The sequence below is a fragment of the Propithecus coquereli genome, unplaced genomic scaffold, assembly GCF_000956105.1.
Source record: "Propithecus coquereli isolate 6110/MARCELLA unplaced genomic scaffold, Pcoq_1.0 Scaffold39, whole genome shotgun sequence".
Classification (NCBI taxonomy): Eukaryota; Metazoa; Chordata; class Mammalia; order Primates; family Indriidae; genus Propithecus; species Propithecus coquereli.
In genome coordinates, this window is record NW_012149618.1 from 2,303,268 (window position 1) to 2,325,459 (window position 22,192).

At 53.9% G+C, this 22,192-nt stretch overlaps 2 protein-coding genes across 5 annotated transcripts in view; one reads left to right on the forward strand and one right to left on the reverse strand.

Moving 5' to 3' along the window:
• The window catches only part of DRC1 (dynein regulatory complex subunit 1), a 38,231-nt gene extending 28,190 nt beyond the window's left edge, over nt 1–10,041 (forward strand). The window contains exons 9-18 of the mRNA XM_012652437.1: nt 59–193; nt 528–760; nt 2,723–2,832; nt 3,960–4,049; nt 4,598–4,684; nt 6,463–6,564; nt 6,625–6,740; nt 8,209–8,352; nt 8,686–8,788; nt 9,985–10,041. Coding sequence (XP_012507891.1) covers nt 59–193; nt 528–760; nt 2,723–2,832; nt 3,960–4,049; nt 4,598–4,684; nt 6,463–6,564; nt 6,625–6,740; nt 8,209–8,352; nt 8,686–8,788; nt 9,985–10,041 — 1,177 coding nt within the window. The remainder of the gene's footprint in view (nt 1–58; nt 194–527; nt 761–2,722; nt 2,833–3,959; nt 4,050–4,597; nt 4,685–6,462; nt 6,565–6,624; nt 6,741–8,208; nt 8,353–8,685; nt 8,789–9,984) is intronic.
• Nucleotides 10,042–11,371: 1,330 nt separating this feature from the next.
• Nucleotides 11,372–22,192, reverse strand: part of OTOF (otoferlin) — a 94,743-nt gene continuing 83,922 nt past the window's right edge. For 2 of the 4 annotated variants that reach the window (XM_012652459.1, XM_012652463.1), the window contains 14 exons: nt 21,514–21,580; nt 20,516–20,652; nt 20,270–20,404; nt 19,890–20,027; nt 19,446–19,573; nt 19,194–19,364; nt 18,428–18,588; nt 17,567–17,709; nt 17,102–17,190; nt 15,465–15,563; nt 15,089–15,330; nt 14,237–14,415; nt 14,030–14,130; nt 13,362–13,558 (listed from right to left, as the gene is read on the reverse strand). In XM_012652459.1, the coding sequence (XP_012507913.1) occupies nt 13,378–13,558; nt 14,030–14,130; nt 14,237–14,415; nt 15,089–15,330; nt 15,465–15,563; nt 17,102–17,190; nt 17,567–17,709; nt 18,428–18,588; nt 19,194–19,364; nt 19,446–19,573; nt 19,890–20,027; nt 20,270–20,404; nt 20,516–20,652; nt 21,514–21,580 (1,971 nt within the window). In that variant the 3' untranslated portion in view covers nt 13,362–13,377. Of the gene's footprint in view, nt 11,632–13,361; nt 13,559–14,029; nt 14,131–14,236; nt 14,416–15,088; nt 15,331–15,464; nt 15,564–17,101; nt 17,191–17,566; nt 17,710–18,427; nt 18,589–19,193; nt 19,365–19,445; nt 19,574–19,889; nt 20,028–20,269; nt 20,405–20,515; nt 20,653–21,513; nt 21,581–22,192 lie in introns of those variants that run through there. The other 2 variants (XM_012652461.1, XM_012652462.1) reach the window with 2 other exon arrangements.

Below are 22,192 nucleotides of genomic sequence, written 5' to 3' on the forward strand. Positions count from 1 at the left end.
ACATACGTTACACCTTCTATTCAGCTGCAGACTAACTTATTTTTTCCCCTTCAACCAGCCTGCATGATATACTTAACAATCTGAGATCAAAATATGCCAAGCAGATAAAGCAATTTCAGGAGGAGAACCAGTCTCTGACCTTGGACTACAAACGTCTTGTGATGCAATTCAAGGACCTACAGAAAGCCATGAGGTATCTTAGTTACGTGGGTCCTGGGCACCTGTCCTAGAATGGAGGTGGCAGGGGTAGAGTTTGTGGTGGTAGTGATTTCGTTACCTCTCGACCAGGCACTAAAGAACCCTTTGTGCTGTGTTCTCCTGTCCCTTTACTTGAGTGTCATCTTCCTTTTCTTGAATCTTGTTGGGATGGCTTCCAGTTTGCCATAGATGGGAATCAGCTTCCCAGGGTTGGGGCCAGGCCTAGGATTTACTACAGCTCTTCCTCATTTTTTTCCCTGCTGCCAATTGAGGGGACCCTGGCCAGGCCCTGGGGTCAGCTGGCCGTGCTTGGTGACTCTCCTTCACAGGCATTTTGCTTTTATTGATGGCGAGAAGTTTCGGGAGATTTGGCTGATGAATGAAGAGGAGGCGAAGGATCTAATAGGCAGAGCCTTTGCTGTAGACAAGATCATCCATGCCCAGCACCTGGGGCTCCCCTGGACAGCACCTGATTTCTGGTTCCTGAAGAACGTGGGGCCTATCTCTCAGCAGCAGCAGAAGAGTGCTGCACAAATAGTGGAGGAAGTGCTGATGCGAACAGGTGACCGGAACAGAGTCAGAGAACCTTAGAGCTGGAGGGGCCCTCTGAGCACATAGAAGTCTGGGGAGGAGGGGAGGAGGCCTCAGAGCTAGGAGGCTATAGAGTATGATTAGTTGATATGGCTTTTAGTTCTCCTCTAATTTATAGCTTTGCCCTCTCCCTTGTATTATAAACTGGTAGTTAGGTCTAGAAGCTTGATCAGATGCAGGTTTAATTTATTTTTGCTAAGTACACTGTTGTGTACCTCCATTGGGATAAACTAACATCAGGTTGTATCTCTTTTTGTGATGTTAGCAACCATTGATAATCTTGTCTAAGATCCATTAATTACATTAGGGATTGCAAAATGGTGATATTTTAAATTCTATTATTACGTCTTTATTTAATAGCTAGAATACTTCTGAAAAGAGCATCTTCCCCTCATCAGCTATTTGCTATCCTGAGATAATTTGTATAGGAAAAGCAGGATAGGTGCTTATTTTTTGTCTGTTTGCCAGTTGTATATATTTGTAGTGTTTCATTTTACTTTTGGTTATTAGGGATTGCTTTTTGTAATTTAATTTTGTTTTGTAATTACGTAAAATTATGTAAAATATTTACATTTCCAAAGTCAAATGTACAAAACAAGGTATATTCAGAGAAGTCTGGCTTTTATTCTCTACATCCCATTTCATTCCTTTCCTACATGTAACTATTAAAAAATTTACGGTTTATTCCTCCATTGCTTTTCAAAATTATAAACAAATATATGTGTGTGTATATATATATTCATATCAACCAACTTTTTAGGTAAATGAAAGCGTATACTTTTTTCCATCTTGCTTTTTTTGCTTACAATAAATAATCCTAGAGCTCTTTCTAGTGGTAAAAAAAATTCTTCATTTTTTTTTACGTGGTATTCTATTGTGTGCCTGTGCCATAATTTATTCAAATAATCCTCTGTTGATCATCATTGGGATATTTCCAGTTTTTGTTTGTTTATTTTTGTGATGATTAACATTGCTGTAATGAGTAGCTTTGTTCATTTGTCTTTCCATGTTTTTGCTAGTGAACTGCTGGGATAGATCCCTAGAAGTAGGATTGCTGGATCGAAGGGTAAATGTCTGGGTAATTATGCTGGATACTGCTGCACAGAGATGGTACCATTTTCCATTCCCACCAGCAGTTTGCTCTCCGGTACTCTGCAAAATCTTTTCATAGATATCTCATCTTACTTTTTGAATAACCAGTAAAACCTGGGTTGTATAATGATTTTTGTTCCCATTTTCAGGTAAGGAATATATAGTATAAAACATTTAAACATTTTTAATTTTAATTAAGAAAATTTTTGGCTTTTGCTGTCAGCTGTCAGTTTTCCTGATAGTATCCTCTGTGAGGCAGCCGCTCCCAGCACCCCCGCACTTTCAGTTGGCTGCTTCTAATCTGTTGCAGGTTTAGAAACCATACAGCGCACTTGCTAGATCATCTCTAAAATAAGAATAAAGGCTCGCACTCTCCCTCCCACTTGCTGGTTCATGGCTGGATTTTGAGAATGATGTTTCCAGGCAGATGCAGTTTGGAAAAGTGAGACATTTAGGCTGGATGAGAATGGCTGAGTTTCCCAGATAGTCTCTGACTCCAGCCCCCAGTCCCCTTCCCCCGCACATAGAAGGCTTTCTTCAGCATAAAGAGACTGTGCTGATGCCTCAAAGAGGCTTTTTTAGAGGAAAGTTTTCTCAAGGAAAGCCATCTGACTGTTTCTCAAAGGGAACTAGGCCAAGAAATTACCTTCCCTATACACACCTAATGGGTGTGGTGCGCACCGTCTGGGGGATGGACACGCTTGAAGCTCTGACTTGGGTGGGGCAAAGACAATACACGGAACCTGAACATTTGTACCCCCATAATATGCTGAAATAAAAAAAAAAGAAATTATCTTTCTTTTCTTTTTTTCTCTCTCTTCCCTCCCTGACCCATCTGCAGAAGAGGAAGCAGAAGAGGCCACCTCAGAACCAGAGTCTTACCTGGACCTGCCAAAGCAAGTTTCCCCAAGAACCACCAAAAAGATCCTAATGCTCCTGTGTGATGAGTCGGTAAGGCTGGGCTGGGGCTGCGGCAGGGCGACACCCGCGTGCGTGCTGCTTCTGAGGACTCTGCTGGGCCAGCTGTGGCCTGGAGCTGGGAGAGGGCCAGCCCGCCCCTGGCCAAGCCCAGAGACCCGGCCTGAGGACCCGACCAGGAAATGGCCCCCGGACTTCGGGGGGCAGTTTACAGAGCCGGGCCTTAGAGCTGGCCCAGCTGGCAAATGGGTCTCACCTTAGTGGGTCAGCAAAGCGCAGTCCAGGCCAGCAGGGGTCCTGCGTGTAAAGCAGTGCTCGCTCTGAGCTAGCAGGGGCACCATCCAGCCTCCATGAACCCACCTGCTGAGTGATCTGACTGGCACGGCCCTTCTCTGGGAGCTTGGCTTAGGGTTACTCTGGGTTGTTAGGCTTTGGGTATTTGCATTGCGTGGCAGCAAAAATGGTTAGGTTTAGAATAAAAGCTGCACTGGAGCTGGCTCAGCTGGGTGTTGGGTTCTTACCAAACATGATCAGTGCTGGCTTAGATTGTATGGTTGTTGGGGCAGTTTTCTTTGGCACAAGGGCTGGCTCCTGCCGCTGAGGGCAGCTCCTACTGAGGGAGCCAGCTGGCAGGTCGTGCCCTGTCTGCAGCTTGACACCAGGGGGCCACCTGCCCACAAAGTCCCCCCCCACCACCCCAGAGCAGGCGCTCACGGCTTCCCAGCCAGCCCTCTCCTCTGCTTCCTGAGCACTGCGTTCTGATGTGGCGCATCCACTGCCCTCCCTCCCCTCCTCCCTCGAGCTCAGTGCCTTCTGCTGTGTTCTGCAGATGTTTGGGGACTAGAGTGTGGCTGAGGTCAGGTTTGGACTGCTGTGGGGACGCAGGGGTCTGCCCAGTGGCTTGTGGGTGGGTGAGTTACCCCCGTATGAGGTGGGGGCAAGCTACGCTGATGAAGACGGGCTTTGTGCCTGGCTGTGCTTCCGGGGAACGGCTCCCAGCATCCCAAGAAGGCCTTCTTCTGGGCCACCGCCGAGTCTCATCCCTGGGGGCCTGCCCCATGGGCTCGTCCCTAAGGTGTCACACAGAGGGCAGCTGCAGACCCTGGGACTGCTTCCTGAAGCCTGTCTCTGACAGGAGATGCCTTCTTCCCTCTCCTCAGGGTTTCCTCATAGAGAGCAAGCTGCTGAGCCTCCTCCTTCCCCTGGAGAAGAGCGAGTGCTATCTGCTGAGGCTGGATGCCATCTTCTCAGTGAGTTGCACTGGGTTGAGGGGACAAGGTGGGGTGCAGCCTGTCCCATTCTGAGAGGGCCCCCATGCGTTCCCTACATTGCCTCAGCCCCGGGAGTAGAAGATGGTCTTCCCCGGGCTCATGCTTGCATATTTGCCTTGACTTACTCTCCACACGACCATGGGCTTCTGCACCATTCAGATGTCTCCCACCCAACCCTTCCTCTACTAGCTTCTTCCTCTCAGGGCCCAGCTGTCAGATTGTAGGTTTCGCCCCTGCCCCCAAACTCAGGTGCCTGTTCAGCACCTATTAGCATTCTCACGCCCACCGGGTCTGTATGGAGCGGTTCCCGACTGTGAGCATTCTTCCCGTCTGTGCTGACACGAACCCCTGATTTCACTGCCATTTCCCACCGTTGGCTGATTGTCCTCTACTTGCGACCATGGCAGGCAGTGGGGGTGTTGAGGGGACAAGCCAAGCCCCCTGCTCCTAGGAGCTGAGAGTCTAACTCCCCAAGCCTATCGCCCCTTTGATGGGGTGTTTGAACAACTGTCCTATTTTTTCCCCAGGCCCTTGGAATTGAAAGTGAGGATGACTTGTATAAACTGGTGAACTTCTTCCTTAAATTCCGAGCTCATCATATATCCCCCATCCAGGTAAGGTGGGGTGCAGCTAAGAAGAGTGTTTTCAGTTGCCCTGGAAGCCCCCAGAGGACATTGCTGCCTTTGAATAATACTTCTGGAGAAACAGTGGGGGTTTTATGTCAGGTATAGCTAACTTATCATTTTCCTTATTAGTATTAATTTTTCTATTTGCAAAGGGAAGAACAGCAGGGGGTGAGATGCTGTTCTTATGCTGAGGCCTAGGGATCTTTCTGTACGTTCCTTCAAAGCCAAGTCTCAGCCCCTGTGAGACCATCAAGTTCTGCATATTTTGGTCCTTAAACACTTTCCTGCAATACAAGGCCCGTCTGTAATACATATCTTGATTGTAACTGATTTCAGTAGGAGAATCAAATATCTACTATTCTGAAAAAGTCACCATATTAAAAATACTGTGAAATTTTAATTTAAAAATTAAAAATCTAAATTAAAAAATGTTTTTAGTATTGCTAGCCCAAGTGTATCCTGATACACTTCCAAAAAGAGTTGGCTGAGTGGACAAAACCAAGAAGCAATAAAGGAAAAAAAAGATACATTTGCCTATATCAGAATAACGTCTGTAGGGCAAAAATCACTAAAGGAAAGGTAAGAGACAAATGACAAGCTGGGGAGAAATATTCTCAACTCATATCACAGTTAAGGGCTAATTTCCTTAATATATAAAGAGCTCTTTTAAACTAGTAAGAAAAAAATCAACAACTCAATAGAACAGATAACAAATATGAATGAACACCTCCAAGATGAGGCAATATATAACTTTTAAATGTATGAAAAGACAATTAGCCTTCCTTATAATAATAGAAATGCAAATTAAAACTGCCTTAATTCTACTTTTCACTTGTCAGGTTAGCAAAAACCTGAAAGTTTGATAACACATAGTGACGACTGAGGTGTGGGAAACAGGCATACTCATAAGTTGCTGTTAGGAGTGTAAATTGTTGTAACCTTCCCTGAGGATAATCTGGAAATATCAATTACAAAACTGTGTACACTTTGTGCTGCAATTCCTCTTCTAGGATTTTATTCTATAGATGTATCTCAATACGGTTGAAATGATGTTTACTGTAGCTTATTCACTGCAGCATTGTTTGAAGTGGCAGAGGATTGGAAACAACCTCCATCATTGCGGAATTTATTTAATAATAATGGTGCATCTACACAATGGGATATCATGCAACTGTGAAAAAAACCAAAGAAGTTCTTTATGTATTTATGTGAAAAGATCTCTAAGGTTTATTGGTATTTGAAAAAAGCCAAGTACAGAACTACATGTGTAGTATAGTATCATTATATAAAAATGGGAAGGAAAAATATATATGGCAAAGTATGTATATATTTATATAGGCATAATATTTCCTTGTAGAGATACATAAGAAACTTGATAAAATTAGTTTGCTTGTGGTAGGTAAATTCAATGACGTGCAAGATAGGAGTTGGAGGAAGACTTTTAAATTTAAAAATTAAACCAAAAATTTAGTTTGTATTATGATTCAAAAGGAGATTTATAACACGTAAGCTTTTTGAATATCAACACAATGAACCCCTGTGATCCCAGATCTAGAAATAGACCATTATTGTTTTGAAGCCACTAGCGCTTCCCTGTCCCATCCTCCTTCTTTCCCCTTTCTCCTATTTCTGTCCTTGGTAAATGTCTCCCTCTGCAAGCTGTCTGTAACTTTCTGTAAGCTTTTCTGCGTTCTCCTCTTCCCGTCTCTCTTCACACACGCATGCGTGTATCTCCAGCCCACAGCTGCCCTTGCGCCTTTCTCCAGGTCAAGCCCCTCCATCAGGCAAACGCGGAGCAGCCAAGCGTGGTGTCCGACCTGGAGCTGGAGGAGCAGCTGGCGATGGAGGGGGAAGAGGAGGAAGGCCTGGCGGAGGAGGGAGAGCAGGAGGAAAGCCTGGTGGAGGAGGGGGAGCAGGAGGAACCCCAGGTGGAGGAGGGGGAGCAGGAGGAAGAGAAGGAGAGCCCGCCCTCCCCCTGGCTCATCCACCCCAATGACGTCCTCAAGATCCTGGAGGCCTTCGTCATGGGTCTGAAGAAGCCCAGGTAGGCCGTGGTGCTGGTGCTTGCTCGAGATGGGGTGCTGGATGGGCAGGGCAGCCACGCAGAGCTAGTGAGTGAGGAAGAGTCCAGACAGGATGTGGAGCGGGAGATGGGGGAGAGAGTAAATGGCTCTCCCAAGGAGGGCGAGAGGGATTGACAGACTTACTCAGGAACCAAATGTGGTGTAGTAGTGAGCGATCTGGGCTTTTTTCATTCATCATTCATTCATTCAACAAACATTTCTTTTAAACAATGGTGATATAGCACCTCTTGTATACTCCTGGATAGAGCTGGAACGCATTCTACTAAGTGAGGTATCCCAAGAATGGAAAGACAAGCACCACATGTACTCACCATCAAATTGGTATTAACTGATCAACACATAAGTGTACATATAAGAATAACATCTATTGAATGTTGGGCAGGGGAGGGAGGGAGGGGGGAGGAGGGAGGATGGGACGGGTATTTGCATACACAAAGAGTGCAATGCACACCACCCGAAGGATGGACATATTTGAAACTTGGACTTAGGGGGGAAGGGGGGGCAAGGGCAACATATGTAGCCTAAACATCTGTGCCCCCATAATATGCTGAAATAAAAACAAAAAAAACCAAAAAAAACTCATTTCTTTTAGTCTGTCACGTGTAGGCACTGCAAGATAATGCCTTGTGATCAGAACAACAGCCAAAGCATATTCAAGATGTAATGTTGTTCAGAGGGAGAAGTGGTCATCTCCATCTGGCATGTCAGAGAGGGTTTTGGGACAGACGGCACCAGAACTGGATGTTCCTAGGAGGATAAAGTAGAGGAAAGGGCATTTGGGGACATAAAAGCACGAGGAAGGCCTGGATGTTCAAGAGTCATGATGGGGGTATGGCTGGAGTGTCCAGGGGCTGGAGGGGGGACCAATGTGAGGGGAGCCAGCCGGATCTTGGCGGTCCTTGCCTGATGTGCCTACGATCTTTGTCTTTACTGCATGGTGGACAGAGGGGAGCCATGATTAGATTTGCATCTAGAAAAATCACTTCGGCAACGGGGAGGGGGTGGTGCTGGATACAGGGAGACCAGTCTGGAGACTGGTCCAGGTGGGAGGTGGCGATCTCCTGGACTGAGGCTGTCATGGAGGGGATGGACAGCACATGACAGAATCGAGAGCTGTTCTGCCGCAGTGGTGGAGGAAACGGCCACAGCGATGAGCTGTGAAGCCAGCGAGGTAAACTGATTGGGAGGGAGAGGGGCGGATGAGACGCCAGTGATACCTTCACAATGTGGCAGCTGCACTGAGAGTCAGGAAGGTTGGTGATAAGTGTGTCCTTTCTGAGACTCTGCTATCATCTAATAAATGTGGACAGCTGAGTAGGGTGGTGCAGGTGCAGGCAGTAAGTCTGTGGCTGGCACTGCGACTGGCACCGCTTGGGGGCCTGGGTGGTGCCAGGTGGGGATGGCGGCACCAGTGCTCTCCACCTGCAGGGACTCACGTGCACCAGTGAGAGTGCAGAAGGGCGTGCGCAATGACTCCAGGGACTCTGAGTACTGGCAGGCCCTGACCACGGTTGTCCCTCCTGCCAAGCAGAACCTCTGGGATGCCCTCTACACAGCCTTGCAGAAATACCAGTAAGTGTAGATGTCGTGGGCCAGGAGCCGGTGGGAGCTGGCAGGTAGATGAGGACGGTTGCTTGGAATGGCCACGTTTGCCGCCTCCCTGTCCCATGACATCTGGGATTGAAGAGCCGCTTTTGGCACCTCTTGTGGGGGGCGGATCATGTTGGGTGGCCGGCTCTCAGGCCCGCCCTGCTTGTTCTGTGTCTGCTAGGCTGGATCGTCTGGTGGCCGGGTGAATGGTGAGGCTTCTGGGGACTCCCACCACCTCCCTCCCAAACAGAAGCACAGAGACTCTGGCAGAGGCTAGAGGATTCGATGGCCTCTAACCTATTTTTCTGCCCAAAGCCTTGTGCTGACCCAGAGGGCCAAGCTGCTGATGGAAAACGAAGCTCTGGAGCAGCAGAACACAGAACTGCAGATGCTGCTGCAACAGTATCTGGACTCTAAGGTGGGTGGTGGGGCCTCCAAGCGGCGGGTGGAAGGCAGGGAGGGGGGCTGGGGACCTGAAACTGACATTAGGAAACGTCCCCTCTGCTACCCAAGGCAAGGGAGCTTCAGGCTGTGATGTAAAAATCAACAGTTATCATCGGGGGAGGGAGTGGATATTGCCCAAAGCCTCCCGCAGGGCAGCCAGGGTGTGACGGCAGCTCTTTGATGCTGGTGTTCTTTGGTCCCAGCTCCTGTTGGGACACTCTTTTGAAAGCAAAGCGAGAAGTAGCTTCACAGTGACAGGGCTCTCTCCAGCTGTGTTTCTGTCTTCCATGCCGTCTTATCACTCTGAGAGGTAGCTGGGGCAGAAATTATTCTCCCATTTCACAACAAGGAGAATCAAAACTAGGAACCTTTGTGACTCGTCCAGAGCCCTGGCCCTTTCCGCTCTGCCAGCCCAGGTTCTCTGGCCTGTGGTACGACTGGAGGGTCGTCCTCACATGGGGAGGAGGTCTGGGGGTGGATATTCCCTGGCCTCCCCTGTGCCTACTCCAGCCACAGCTGTGGCAATGTCCCCCTGGCCTGGCAGGGAGAGAAAGGGGATGTCCCTTCGTAACAGTTGCTTGCTCTGTGTGTGGATGTGGATCCTTCCCGATGCTGGGGCCGTGGGCTGGGGGGTCCTGACACAGCCGTCAGCTGCACATGTGTGAGGTGACAGAAGCCAGCCCTGAGTCTAAGAACAGGGATATGTGGCCCCAGCATGGTCCCAGGTTCCAGGCCACAGCTGAAAGGGGGAGATGGTGGCATTGGCATCATGATGGCCTCTTGGCCCATGATAGGACCCAGACATTTGGGGACCCTATGGTCCCTGCTTGCATGGATGCTACTGTGTACAAGAGGGTGGCGGAGGAGGCGGTAAGGGCAGGTTAGGATGGGGACAGAATGGACACGTGAAGAGGAGAGGGAAGGGTCAAAGAGAGTGGCTGGAGGGAAGATTAGGAACCTCGCCGAGGTTCCTAGCTGAGCAGAAGCTGAGACCTGTCCCCTAAAGGAAGTAGCCTGCACCTTCCGAGGCCCCTCTTGGCTTTGGGGAGGAAATGCTTGCAGGGGTTTGGAGGCCCATGGGAGGGCCAGCATGGACACCTGACCCCACAGAGGTCATGAAGAAGGAGGGCCCTGGGGAAAACGTAATGACCGTCACCCTTTCTTTTGCAGATAAACTCTCAGCTGCAGGTTCCTCCGACTCAGGTGTTCCGGGTACCCACAAAATAGAGCTGGACCTCAAAAGGCTGACATGTTAGGGCTGCTGCTCGTGTTGGTGCTGGGGCTGGCACATGTCACCCAGGGGACTGCATTTGGGCCCGCTCTCCGGATTTTCCAGAGTTTTCTTTATAGCCAATCAAAATAAGGCAGCAAGAGGAGTTACCTGTATCCTGCCATTATGATTAAAGTGTTTTATTAATAAAAGTTGTGGCTGAATCTCTTTAAAGAGGTCGAGTCTAGTGAGACACGGCCCCTATCTCCACCTCTGTGCCATGAGGGGACTCTGTCCCGGGCTTAGACCGTGGTGTGTCAGAGGCAGAGGCCAGCGGCAGAGAGCTCCTGTCTGGCTTTTGGAGAGAGCTGCTTTCTCTGGGTGGAGGCTGGAGCTTTTGGGCCCTTGTGGGGTCCTAAACCTTCAGACTGTCCTTGGGCCTAAAGGACTCTTGGTGCTTTGAGGGCCCCTAGGTCCACCCTGGTGTGCTCTTTGGGCTGTGGTGTGAGACCTGAGGTCCATCTTGAACCCTGGGCCAGGAGAGGTACCCAAAGGAGGAAAGCCATCGGGCCCAGCTGGCACTGAGCTTACTGACCTAGAGCCCTGCTGACTTTGGCCCCCAGGCTGTGGCTGTCCTGTACCTGAGCAATGCAGACTTGTCAGCTCAGTGTTTGATTTCTTTTATTAAGAGAAAATTCATCACCCGGGAAAGGAAAAACAGCCAACAGAAACTCAGACGCCAGCAGGGCAGCACCTGCAGTGCAAGCCGCAGCCCAGGGGAACCGAGGCAGGGGCTGCCTGGGGGTGGGGAGGGCGCAGGGTTCCCTCTCCTGCTTGTCACCACCCCTCCTCTGGCGTGTGAGCACGAGCCTGGGCAGAAGGAGCTCTGGGAAGTGACAGAACTCGCAGGCAGGACAGGCACTGGGCTTGTGCACCCAGGCCGAGGCGGCTGCCTGGGAGGAGGAGGAGCCAGCAGAGCCTGAAGTGGGCAAGGCCCTGTGGGTTTGAGGGTCAGGCCAGGCCCCTGATACACAGTGAAGACTGGTGCTGTCTGCAGGGACAGGGTGGGGATGCCTTTTGCTCATTCATTCTCTTCACGCCCTGGGCGCTGGCCCAGGATCCTTAGTTACTTTCATGAAAGCTTTAATCCTAGACTTGTAAGGCTTGGGGGAGGCCTCCCCGGGAGCCAGGGCCTGAAGGGAGGAGCCTCAGCAAGGTGGGCAGTCCAGGTGGCCCCAACCCACAGGTGGGCATCAGAGGGGCAGGGCCGGGCAAGCAGCAGCCGGGGGCAGAGAGGAAGGCAGCCCAGCAAGCAGAAGGCAGATCCCAGGGCCTGAGTTTTGAGGAGGGACATGGGGAAGAGTCCAGGCCACAGGAGGGGCAAACGTGGCGGCCGGGAGCAGTGCTGGCGGGAGGTGGCAGGCCCTCACGCGCCCAGGAGCTTCTTGACCATGTAGCCGGGCATGCTGTAGAGGAAGAGGGCCAGCATGAGCAGCCCCAGCAGCGCCAGCACGATCTTGATGATGAGCCACTTGTACCGGGTGCAGATGAGATACTTGATGGACTTGAGGGGGTTGAGGAACCAGACAAAGGCAGTGTCGGGCCGGCTGCGGAGCGGAGGGAGGAGCCGGTCAAACAGTGGGCCAGAGCCGCCCCCCAGGACCCCCCCTTTACTTCTAGACCCCAAGAAGTCCTGTCATGGCTGCATCTCCCAAAGTAGTGAGTGCTGAAGCCAGGGTTTGAGCCTAGGTCTAAGCACCAGATTTGCTACTTACAAAACCCTATCCTCCCTGCAGGAGCTCAGATGCCCCATCTCCTCCCAAGGCCTAAATGGCACTTTCTGGCAGTGGTGTAGCCATCCAGCCACTACCTGCCACTTGCAGCGGTGGGCAGCCACGGCCACCACTGCCTGCAGTTCTAATTGCCAGCAAGCTCCTGTGGTGAGCAGTGCATTCTGTGTGCTGCCCCCGTCCTCAGTGAGATCAGTGTTGTTTAACCTTCTCCTGTCTGACGGACATAAACTTCTGCCCCACCTGGCCCTGCGAGGGTCAGAGCAGCCCCTGTAGGCTCACGTCTGTAACCCTAAGACTCTGTCAGGCCCAGGCAGGAGGATCGCTTGAGCTCAGGAGTTTGAGACCAGCCTGAGCAAAAGCGAGACATTTGTCTTTACTAAAAATAGAAAAGTTAGTGTGGCGCACGCCTGTAGTCCCAGCTGCTCGGGAGGCTGAGGCAGGAGGATCGCTTGAGCCCAGGAGTTTGAGGTTGCCGTGAGCTAGGCTGATGCCACGGCACTCTAGCCCAGGCGACAGAGCTAAACTCTGTCTCAAAAAGCCAAAAAAAAATTTAAAGGACTGAATGTGCTTTTTCAAACTACTACCTCCCAGAGGATGTGGACTGCACCCCGAGAGCTGAGCTCGGTAGTGGTGGGGCCACACGGAAGGGGCTCAGGCGCAGGGCACCTGGTTTCCAATGCCAGCTGTGGTGGGCGAGTTAGGCACCTCTGTGAGCCTCAGTTTCTTTGTTTCTAAAATGGGGTTAATGGTGGTCCCTGCCTCCTGGAGCTGGTGACATGGTGGAGGGGGACAATGGCTGTGGAGGTCTGAGCACGTGAGTGGGTGCTTAGGCAGTGGTGACTGTTAGATGTTTGAGCTGGATGGAATTATCATCCTGCAGGGCAGAAAACAGCTCTGGATTGGGAGGTCACACCCGGGTGGGAACTATTTCCGGACTCGCGGCTAATCCTAGCCAAATCCTTTCTCCCTTCTCCTGTCTGCCAATTGAGTTAGAGTCTGTCAGGGATGTTGTTGGGAGTGGAGGGGGTGTAGTGACAAGATCACTGGATTGGTGACTCAGGAACCTGGGCTCCAGTCCCAGCTCTACTCTAATTTGCTGAGTGACCTTGAGTGAGTGACTTCACCTGTCTGGCCCAATATGTAAACATGGAAAATAGTCGTTTTTAGTTCTGAGAGTCTATTACTCCGTCTTGAAAACTTCAAAGTTGCTGTGTATGTGTGGGCTTGTGTGTGTATGTGCTTGTGTGCACGTGTATGCACATGTGTGTACCTGTTTATGTTTGTAGACATGTGTACATGTGTGCATGTGTATGTGCTTGCGCGCACGCACATGTGTGGCATATGTGCACATGTGCACTGTGTGTTTGTTGACGTGTGTGCCTGTTTATATTTGTAAACATGTGCATGTGTGTGTATGTGTATGTGCGTGCACATATGTGCGCATGTGTGCGTGCGTGTTTGTGAACACGTGTGTGCACATGCGAGTGTGTGTTCCATATGCTGCCCAGCCCTTGGTGCAGAGGAAAGAGGGAGAAGTATCAGACCCAGGAGGCTGCGGGCTCAGGCCCTAAGGATCTTCTTGACGAGGTAGCCAGGCACGGAGTAGAGAAACAGGGCGAGGAGGAGGAGCAGCAGCAGGAGCAGCAGCAGTCTGAGGAGCAGCCAGCGACAGGTGTGCCACAAGAAGTAGCGGGCACACTTGAGAGGGTTCAGGAACCAGATGAAGCTGGTGTCGGGCCGGCTGGGGTGGTGCAAGAGCAGAGGGAGCGCAGAGAAAGGACCGGGAGGATGAGGGCTGGGTTGTGGTGAGGGTCCGGCCAAGAGGGAAGCCGAGCTGGGCTGCGTGTGTGGAGTTCTGGGTTCCTTCCGGCCACCAAGGCTGGCTGGGGCCCCAAATGCCACCATAGGAGCTGCTTGCTTTGGCAAAACCCAGGGAGAGCATTTAGCTCTGCTCAGTGGGGCCTCTCCTGGGAGAGGAACTGCTTCCCTGTGCTCATAGCTGTCCTCTGGTTTAGAGGGAGGTGGTGGGGTTCAGGGGCAGCAGAGGGGAGGGAGGGGGCCCCCTGCTATGAGGCTGTGGCCCAGAAAGAAACAGAGAGGGTCCCTGGGGAGTAGGGGCAAAGAAGACTGGAAAGTTCTGGCCCCTCCTTCCTGTTCCAGTGCTCCCAAGAATCTGTTCCCGGCAGGAGGGCCAGGCGGGCAGGGTACTCACTTGGGTTTCTCTAGGGGGTCAGGTTCATTGCGGGCCAGGCCCACCGGATTCTTCTCTGCCTCCTCTGCGGTCAGTAAATGCAACTCAGCCTCCACCTTGCCCTGCAGAGAAGGACAGAAAGGTCCCAGTGCCCAGGCCAGGTGTGGGCCCTCAGCGCCCAGGCAGGCCCTGCCCACGCCCACAGCCCGGGCAGGAGGTGGTGCCCACCGTGAGCTCAAACTCGTCATTCTCGTTGCGGGCCAGGAGGGGCCACCAGCCCTTGACACGCTTCTGCTTGAAGATGGAAACCAGAGGCACGTCCACCTCCCCGGTGGCCATCTCCATGGTGCACTGCTTGGCTGTCTTCGCACCCCGCGGGAACCGGTTCAGGTCCAGCTCGATGGCCCCTGTGGCAACCTCAGAGTCAGCTCTGGGTGAACATGGAGGGGGCAGGGGGGCAGGGGGATGGAGTTCTGGCCTCCTTGCCCCTTGTGTGCTGGTGTAGACTGCCCGAGCCTGTATCTCATCCTCCCGCTTCACTCCAGCTCCTTGGCCTCAGTCGAGGTCTCTCTCAGGCTCTCTGGGCAACTGCCCACCCCCCGTGCTTTGCTCAGGCCCTTCCTTCAGCCTGGGGGGGGTCTCTCCTGAGGTCTCCCCAGTCCCCCACCCCCGTGCATCCATTCTGTTAAAGTCCTGCTAATCCCATAAGCCCACAAGCTCGCAGATGCAGATTAGAGTTTTGGAGGGAAACTTTGCTTTACAGAGGAGCAACCTGAGGTCCAAGGAAGTTTCCCGACTCCCTTAAGGAGCCTCGCAGATCCCCCCATCAGCACTGACTGTCCCCTCCTCGGTGTGCTCAAAGCACCTTGTCAGCCCGATTATGACACTGAGGACATCTGCCCGGGCATGCTTAGGTGGGTCCCGGACGGGCAGGAGCCCCATCTGATGCCTCTGGCTCTGACAGACTGGAAGGAATGATGCTCCGAGCCCCAGGCTTGGCTCTCCCTGTCCCCACCTCCCACCACCCCCCGCGCCTCCTCAGTTCTGGATCCCAGGCCCCGCCCCTGCCCTGCGCCGCACCCAGGAAGTCGTCGGCGGAGAAGTGGTCAGCATCCCAGATCTGCAGCGTGAGCCGCGCCGGGATCTTGTATTCGGTCTCGTCCCAGGAGAACATGGACTCCTTCTTGGAGATGACGATCTTTTCCTCGGCCGCCAGGTAGTCGAAGGGGAACAGGTAGCGCCAGTTGAAGTTGCCCTCACCAGTGAGGGAGTGGTAGTGGACGTCCGTGTCCTGCTTGTCCTCCTGCTGGCCCTTCAGCCACCTGCAGGGAGCCACACCTCCAGACCTGTGGCCACACCTGGTGGGGCCTCCCCCCACCCCAGGCCCCCCTCCACCTCCTGTCCTGCCTCCCAGGAAGGGGGCTCAGCCCCTCCCGTGCCGGGACCTCTCACTCACCCCCGCACAAAAATGTCACTGGACTTCTCCCCAGTGAAGAAGTCGTCGTCCTCCAGGACCACCTCATCCGTGTTCCACACGATGACCCGCAGTTCATACCTGGGCAGGGGGAGAGGGGGCCTGTCAGCAGCCTGGGGTCAGGGTTATGCTGGGGTCCTGGGGTGAAGATGGGGCAGGAGCTGGAGATGAGGTGACGGGGAGTAGCTGCCTAGGGACCTGGGCTTAGCATGGGGCCTGGGCCAGGCTGTGGCCGAGGGAGGCCTCTGTCCAGTGGGGTCCCAGGGTGAGCAAGAGAGTCAGCCAGGCACGTGGGTGAGAGAGACGCTGGCCCTGCCCCGGGCAGAGTCAGTCTGGCTGGAGCTCGGAGACCCAGAGCACTCTCCCGGCAGGGAGGCTGACCAAGGACAAGGACGGGACGGGGAGAGGACTGGCTGCTGGGGCTGGCTGAAGTGAGGTCTGGAGGGTCAGGAGCAAGTTCTCTCTCTCAGAGGCCAGACTCTGCCCTCCAGTTCCAAGAGAAATTTAACATTTAAGCCCAGGAGCCAGCAATGGAAGCCCATGGAATCTGGCTTCCTGTATGTCCTTGTCCCCAAAGAGGATTTTTCCCTCAAGGTTTAATTGTAATTATGAATGACACAGTTATGTTTCAATCATTAGGAGTGAGGTTGAGTCATCCGCTAAAAATCGATGGGAGCCTGGCTGTCCATGAAGTTCCGGAAACAGACTGACGCCCTGGACTACAAGTCCAGAGTGGCCAACGGGCTGGGGTGCCTCCCATTGGTGGGCTCTGGAACAGCAGACTGGTGGCCTCGGCCTTGGAGGAGAGTAAAGGCAGAGCTGGCTGCATAATTTGCCAGGGCCAGTGCAAAATGGAAATGCAGAGCCCTGTTAAGAAATCACCAAGAATTTCAAGAAGGCAGCATCCGAGGATGAAAACAAGAACGGGGCCCCTCTGAGCGCGAGGCCCTGTGAAGCTTCCTGTGCCCGCGAAGCTGGCCCTGAACCCACACACTGAGGCTGTCAGAGCGGGCAGCGACTCGAACCTGCCACTTCACGGACGGGAAAACTGAGGACCAGGGAACCAAAGTGATCTGGCCAGGGTCAGCTCGGAGAGGCAGGTGGCTTGGCTCCTGAGCCAGTGCTGCCACCTCACACCTCGCCCAGGCACTTGCTCCTGCACACATCATTGGCAGGCACTTTGAAGGCGACACGGAGCAAGCTCCCGGGGTCTGTGTCTTGTGAACGGGTGCGTCGTGCGGGTGTGTGTCGGGCACTCTCAGGAGCGCTGTGCGTGCGCAAGGTGCGTGTGTGAGAGCGAGTCTGCAGGTGAGGATGGAGGTGCACCGGAGGGAGCTGGGTGTGGCTCGGTGGGAGTGGGGGTGTGGCCTCTGCTACAGCCAATGGGGACCCGCGGAGCAGGCCTACAGCTCTACTGATTGGTTGGTCTGTCTCTCCTCCACGAGGTAGCCTGGTGGCCACACCCAGGGCCCAGAAAAGGCAACTGATCCAAACCCTCTGGGCCTGAGCCTCCTGCAGGAAGGGCCGGGCCTTGGTAGAAGTGGGTGGAGTGGGGTGGGGAGGAGCAGGGTGGGGGGGGTGGGGGGTGGGAGGGGGCAGGGCTGGGCCCGGCAGCTCACTTCTTGGGCTTCCGGGGAGAGATGTCCAGAGGTGTCCCAGGGGCCGGCATGTCCATGGGGAACATGTCCACCCACAACTCCAGGCGGCCCTGAGGAAGAGGGGGGCATGGCAGATCTCCCAGGGACTTCTCCCTCTGCCCAGGAAGGTCAGCTCCACTCTCCCTCCCAACCTTTGTCCTGTCAAGGACCCATTCATCAATTTCCATCTTTGGATGCCAGGAATTCCTGTGATGTCACCAATAGCCAATCACAGCTTCTGAGGGAGACAGCCCAGGTCTCTACTGAGCTGATGTAATTGTCAGTCAAAGCAAAGACACTTGCCATTCTAGTTACCCTGAGGGGTCTTGGTGGGGAGGCACCTGCCAGGCTTCCCAGACAGGCCAGCTTCTACCTTTACAGACCCAGGCTGGGAATCCCTGGGCCCAAATACTCAAGAACCCCAGGTCCCAGCCAGGCAAGTATCACCTGCTCGATGCCCGGCTTGTCAGGGTTGAGCAGTGGCCTCGTCTCCACATGTTCCGGCACCAGGTGGCAGCCCACGCGGGGGATGTCCTCCCAGTGCCTCAGGGCCGACAGTGCCACATGCTCGTCCGTGGGCTTTCTCTGACCTGTGGGTGCCAGTGGATCAGCTGCACACGGGCTCAGCAGAATCAAGAGACCTTTGCTGGGGCAAGAGACTTAGGGGCACAAAGAAGCCCCTGAGCCATCACTTGTCATTTTACTGTTGGGGAAACTGAGGCACAGAGGGAGAAGTGGCTTGCCCAAGGTCTCGGCTTGGCCTATTAGGACCAAGAAAGGTCTGTGCCCTTAGTTTCCCTCTGCTTGGAGAAGCCGACCAGAGGAACCTGCTGGGCTGTGAGAGAGGGGTCAGGGAGGGAGAATCCACATCCTACCCCAGCCCCTGAAGGGGATGGCCACAAGTTCCCCGACACAGATGCCTCCTAATTCTCTGGAAAGTCATGGGCAGAGAAGTGGGGAGAGCCCAGGGCTTGGAGCCAGATGGCCCTGGGTCCACACCCTCATTCTGCCTCTAAAGAGCCACTTGACTTTGGGCAAGTCGTTGAAACTTGTTGGATCTTGGTTTGCTCCTCTGCAGAATGAGGATAACCTCCCTCTGCCACTGGGATGCCGGGATGTGTGTGCGGGAACAAGTGGGAAGTGCAGTGTAGGAGGGGGTGGAAGAGCAGTGGGTGGGCAGACAGGAGGGGGCTTGGGCTAAGGGCAACCAGCCTTGGCCTTGAGGTCCCCCCAGGGAAGTGTGGGTCTCTCCTGGCCTCTGGAACCCCCTGGAAGGGGAGCAGGTGGCTCCACCCAGTGCCCTGTTACCATTCTCATCCTCAATCTCGGAGGGCCCAGTGAAGACGCGGTTGGCCACCTTCACTCTCCCGGGGGGCCCGAAGTGGGGGCCGTCCACTTTGCCATCTTTGCAGAGGCGGGTCAGGATCTGGCTGGGCTTCATGGGGTCCCGCCAGATATTGTAGCCATGTCTGCGTGAGGTGACACACAGGCCTGGTGGGGCTTGGCTGGGACTGAGCCATCCCCGGGCAGCAACTGGTGGCAGCTGGTTCTCTGAAATTGGCTGTTGCCCCTTGTCAGCGAGTGGGCCTGCCCTGGGCTCCAGGCTCACCTGGGACGCTAGGGCTGCTGCCAACACATGCTCAGTGTCCCCCAACCCAGCCCCACTCCATCCCCTACTGTGCCCACTCCTCTGGAACCTCAAAGACTCCCATGATCAAACTGAAAACCAGAGAGGTTAAGGGACTTGACCAGGCTCGCACAGCCTGTACGTGGCAGAGGCTGGCCCAGATCCCCAGTGGACTCTTCCCCCTCCTCTGTTCCCTTCCCCCCCTCCCCAGCCCATTCTTGTCTCCTCGTCCTGCCTCCTCTGTCCTGGAATCCCCTGGTCCTCTCCTTGTCTTGGGATCTGCAGTCCTGTCCCCTGAAGCCTGTGCCCAGAGCCTGCAGGGGCAGAGGCCCGGCCTGGGGCAGAAACCATAGTATGTCTACCTTCCTAAATCTCCATGCTCTGAATCTTGTTTTAGAGTCAAGGTGCAGCTGGCACGCCCTGCACCCTGCCCCACGCCCCACGCACATGGAGTAGGTCTGGGCGATGCCACAGGTGGCTCGGTGCTTGCTGTAGAAGCGGTTCTCCAGGTCGATCTTGGTTTCCCCAATGAGGTCGTCTGTACCCACCAGGTCCCAGTCATACACAGCCACGGTCAGCATGGACTCCATGGGGAAGGAGGCCTCAATGTCAAAGGACCTGGCAGGTGGGGTTGGAGGAGGGTTGTAGGGTGGGCTGGCTGGGAGAGTTGAGGCGGGGGAGGGCACCGTGAGGCCTTACTTTCCAAAGACAGGGTTCAGCTGCTTGGAGATGTAGTTCTCCTTGTCGCGGATGTCAGTCTTGCCTAGCCGGATGGCGATGTAGGGGTCGGCTTTGCCGTTGATGTCCGCAGGGTGCAGGTCTGTGGCCTGGGATGGGGGTGCTGCCTCAGCAAGCTCCCCACACCTGGCTCGTCTGCCAGTGCCCCTGCCCCGCTGCCTGAGGGTCCCATGATGGGGAAGGGCAGGGACAGGAGCACTGGACCAGAGTGAGGAGACTTGCTGTGTGACTCTAGGCAGGTGGCTGTCCCTCTCTGGGCCTCAGCTTCCTCCTCTAGGAAAGGTGGGGTCTAGACCAGATGGCCTCCCTGGTGCCTCCTAGGCTGGGGTGGGCAGTTTGCATCTGCTCAGGGAGCTCAGGGAGGCCTCAGGGACTGGCAGGGAGGGGACACAATGGGAGTCTCACCCGGACTATATAGACTCGGACCAGCACGTTGATGGGGTCATTGCTTGGGATGCCCTGGAACATGCCATAGGTGGGGTCGTAGCCGGCTTCCCGGGACACGTCGTCTGGGAGTGGCACTTTGTACACGCAGAGGGAGCCCTGGGGTGAGGCAAGTGTGGGTCAGGGTGCAAGCTTGCCTGGGCACAGGCAGGGGTGGCGCTCAAAATAGCTCACGGCGCGGGAAGGTGTGGACACTGCCGCAGCAGGGCCTCAGCCCTTTAGCTGCTGGGCCAGGGGCAGTGCGGTGTTTCTGGACGGAGCGGCCAGGGCAGTGGCAAGGGTGGGGAGAGAACCTGGGGTGGTGGGGGTGCTCAGGGGCTGGGCCCGCGCTCCTCCCTGACCTTGAAGCGGCCCACGATGCGCTCCTCCTCAGTCGAGCCGTCCTCATCGTCCCCGGTCTTGCCCCGCAGCAGGTTGAAAGTGTGCAGCCAGTCCTCAAAGTTGTCGAACTCGGACTCCAGCTCCTTGGGGTACACCTGGGCCAGACCAGGCCATCAGGGGTCCACTGCCTGTCACCAGCTTTCATCCTGCCCCATCTGCTGCCTCACACCCCCAGCTCCCTGGCGGGTCTACATCCAGACCCTCACCTTAAGCTCATCAATCTTGGGCTTCTTCTTCTCTGGGGCCTCAGGACCCTGTCCGGGACCCGGGCTCTGGGTCTTCTTCTTCTTCTCCTCCTTTGCGGCCCTTGCCTTGTCCTTGCCCTTCGTCGGCCCCTTCAGGCCTGGCCAGGAGCAGAAAAGGAGGCCCCACGCAGCTCAGTGGGGGGTGGGGGATGGGGCAGAAACGATCAGAGCAGGAAGGCCGGGGTCAGGACCCAGCCCTGCCACTAATGTACTTTACTGATGACACTTCCAGGGTCTGCATGTGCTCAGCCGCAAAATGCACTCCCTGCACGCCTGCCTCGTGCAAGTGCGTTCAGGTCATGCCCCTTGGCAGCGTGGGGCAGGAAGGAGCATGGCCTGTCGCTGCACAGCACCGTCCCTCTCACCTGCCTCACTCTTCTTGTCCATAGTAGTAACAAGCTCATTCTACATTAGCATTTTCCAAACCACATTCAGCGGAGTACCAGGTACAGGTGATGTTGGAATGCTTTAGAAGGAAGCCTATTGTAGTCTAATAAGCCGGGGAAATACTTTATACTCTGTCTTCCTTTCAGAGATTTATAACAATATTTGCTTATTAAAGGCTCTGGGAATTCCTGCACCAAAAGAACCTGCTTAAATCAGCATTTCCTATACTGATTTGACCACAGAACCCTCTCGTCCCTCTAGAATGCCCATCGATATTCTTCCATGAAAAAAGGTCTGGAAAATGCTAGATGGGATGAGCTCGGAGGATCCTTCCAGCTCTGATGTTCTGTGGCTGTAAATGTCTGTCCATCACTGTGGCTGCTGAACTGTCAGAGCAGAAGCCGCTCTAGATAAAGGGCTTAGCCTGCCCTGGTGCCCAGGGACCGCTGCTGCTGTCCGCCCCTGGCTACTGCAGCTGCGAGGGCCGTAGCGGGGCGGGGGGCGGTGGGGAAAGAGAAGCAGGCAGGAAGGCAGGGGAAGAGGAGGCAGAGATCCGGGATTCCCGGGCTCACCCTCGCTGTTTTCCACCTCCTCCTTCTCCTCCAGGTCAATTCCTGAAACCTCTTGTTGTCGAAGTTGCTGCCAAAAGACGAGGTGAGGAGGGAAGGTGGGCTTCCTGAGGAGGGGTCTGTTGACCCCAAACTGTGGGCCCAGACCAGTCTTAAATGCTCTAGAAGCAGATACTCTTTCCTACTGCATTCAAATCCATCATGTGCTCCGCTTAAGCGGGTTAAAAAAATTTATTATGTGTACTATATGACTAATTAGGGATTTATCAATCTTTAAATTGTGTATCATTTAAAAATATAATGCACTTTAATGTTGCTTCTTAGAGGTATTAACGAATTTTTTTAAAATGTAGTAAAGTATAACTAAGAGAATGTACTTTCACTCGGCACATCCCAACTAGAAACTAAAATCACCGGGTTTCAACTAAGTCACCACTGCCACCTGGTGGCAGTTTTCAGAAATTGCAGGAGTAGAGATGCGACCAGGCAGCCTCTTGGAGCTCCATGCAGCCTGGCCAACTGGAATCCAGGAGGTGATGATGGGATAAGACACTGCTAGTTGCTCCCAATTATATCTTCCCTCCTATTCTTTAGAAGCTTTGCTGGGCACACAGCCACCTTGAAAAAGATTACATTTCCCAGCCTCCTTTGCAGCTAAGTATGGCTAAGGGACACTAGATTC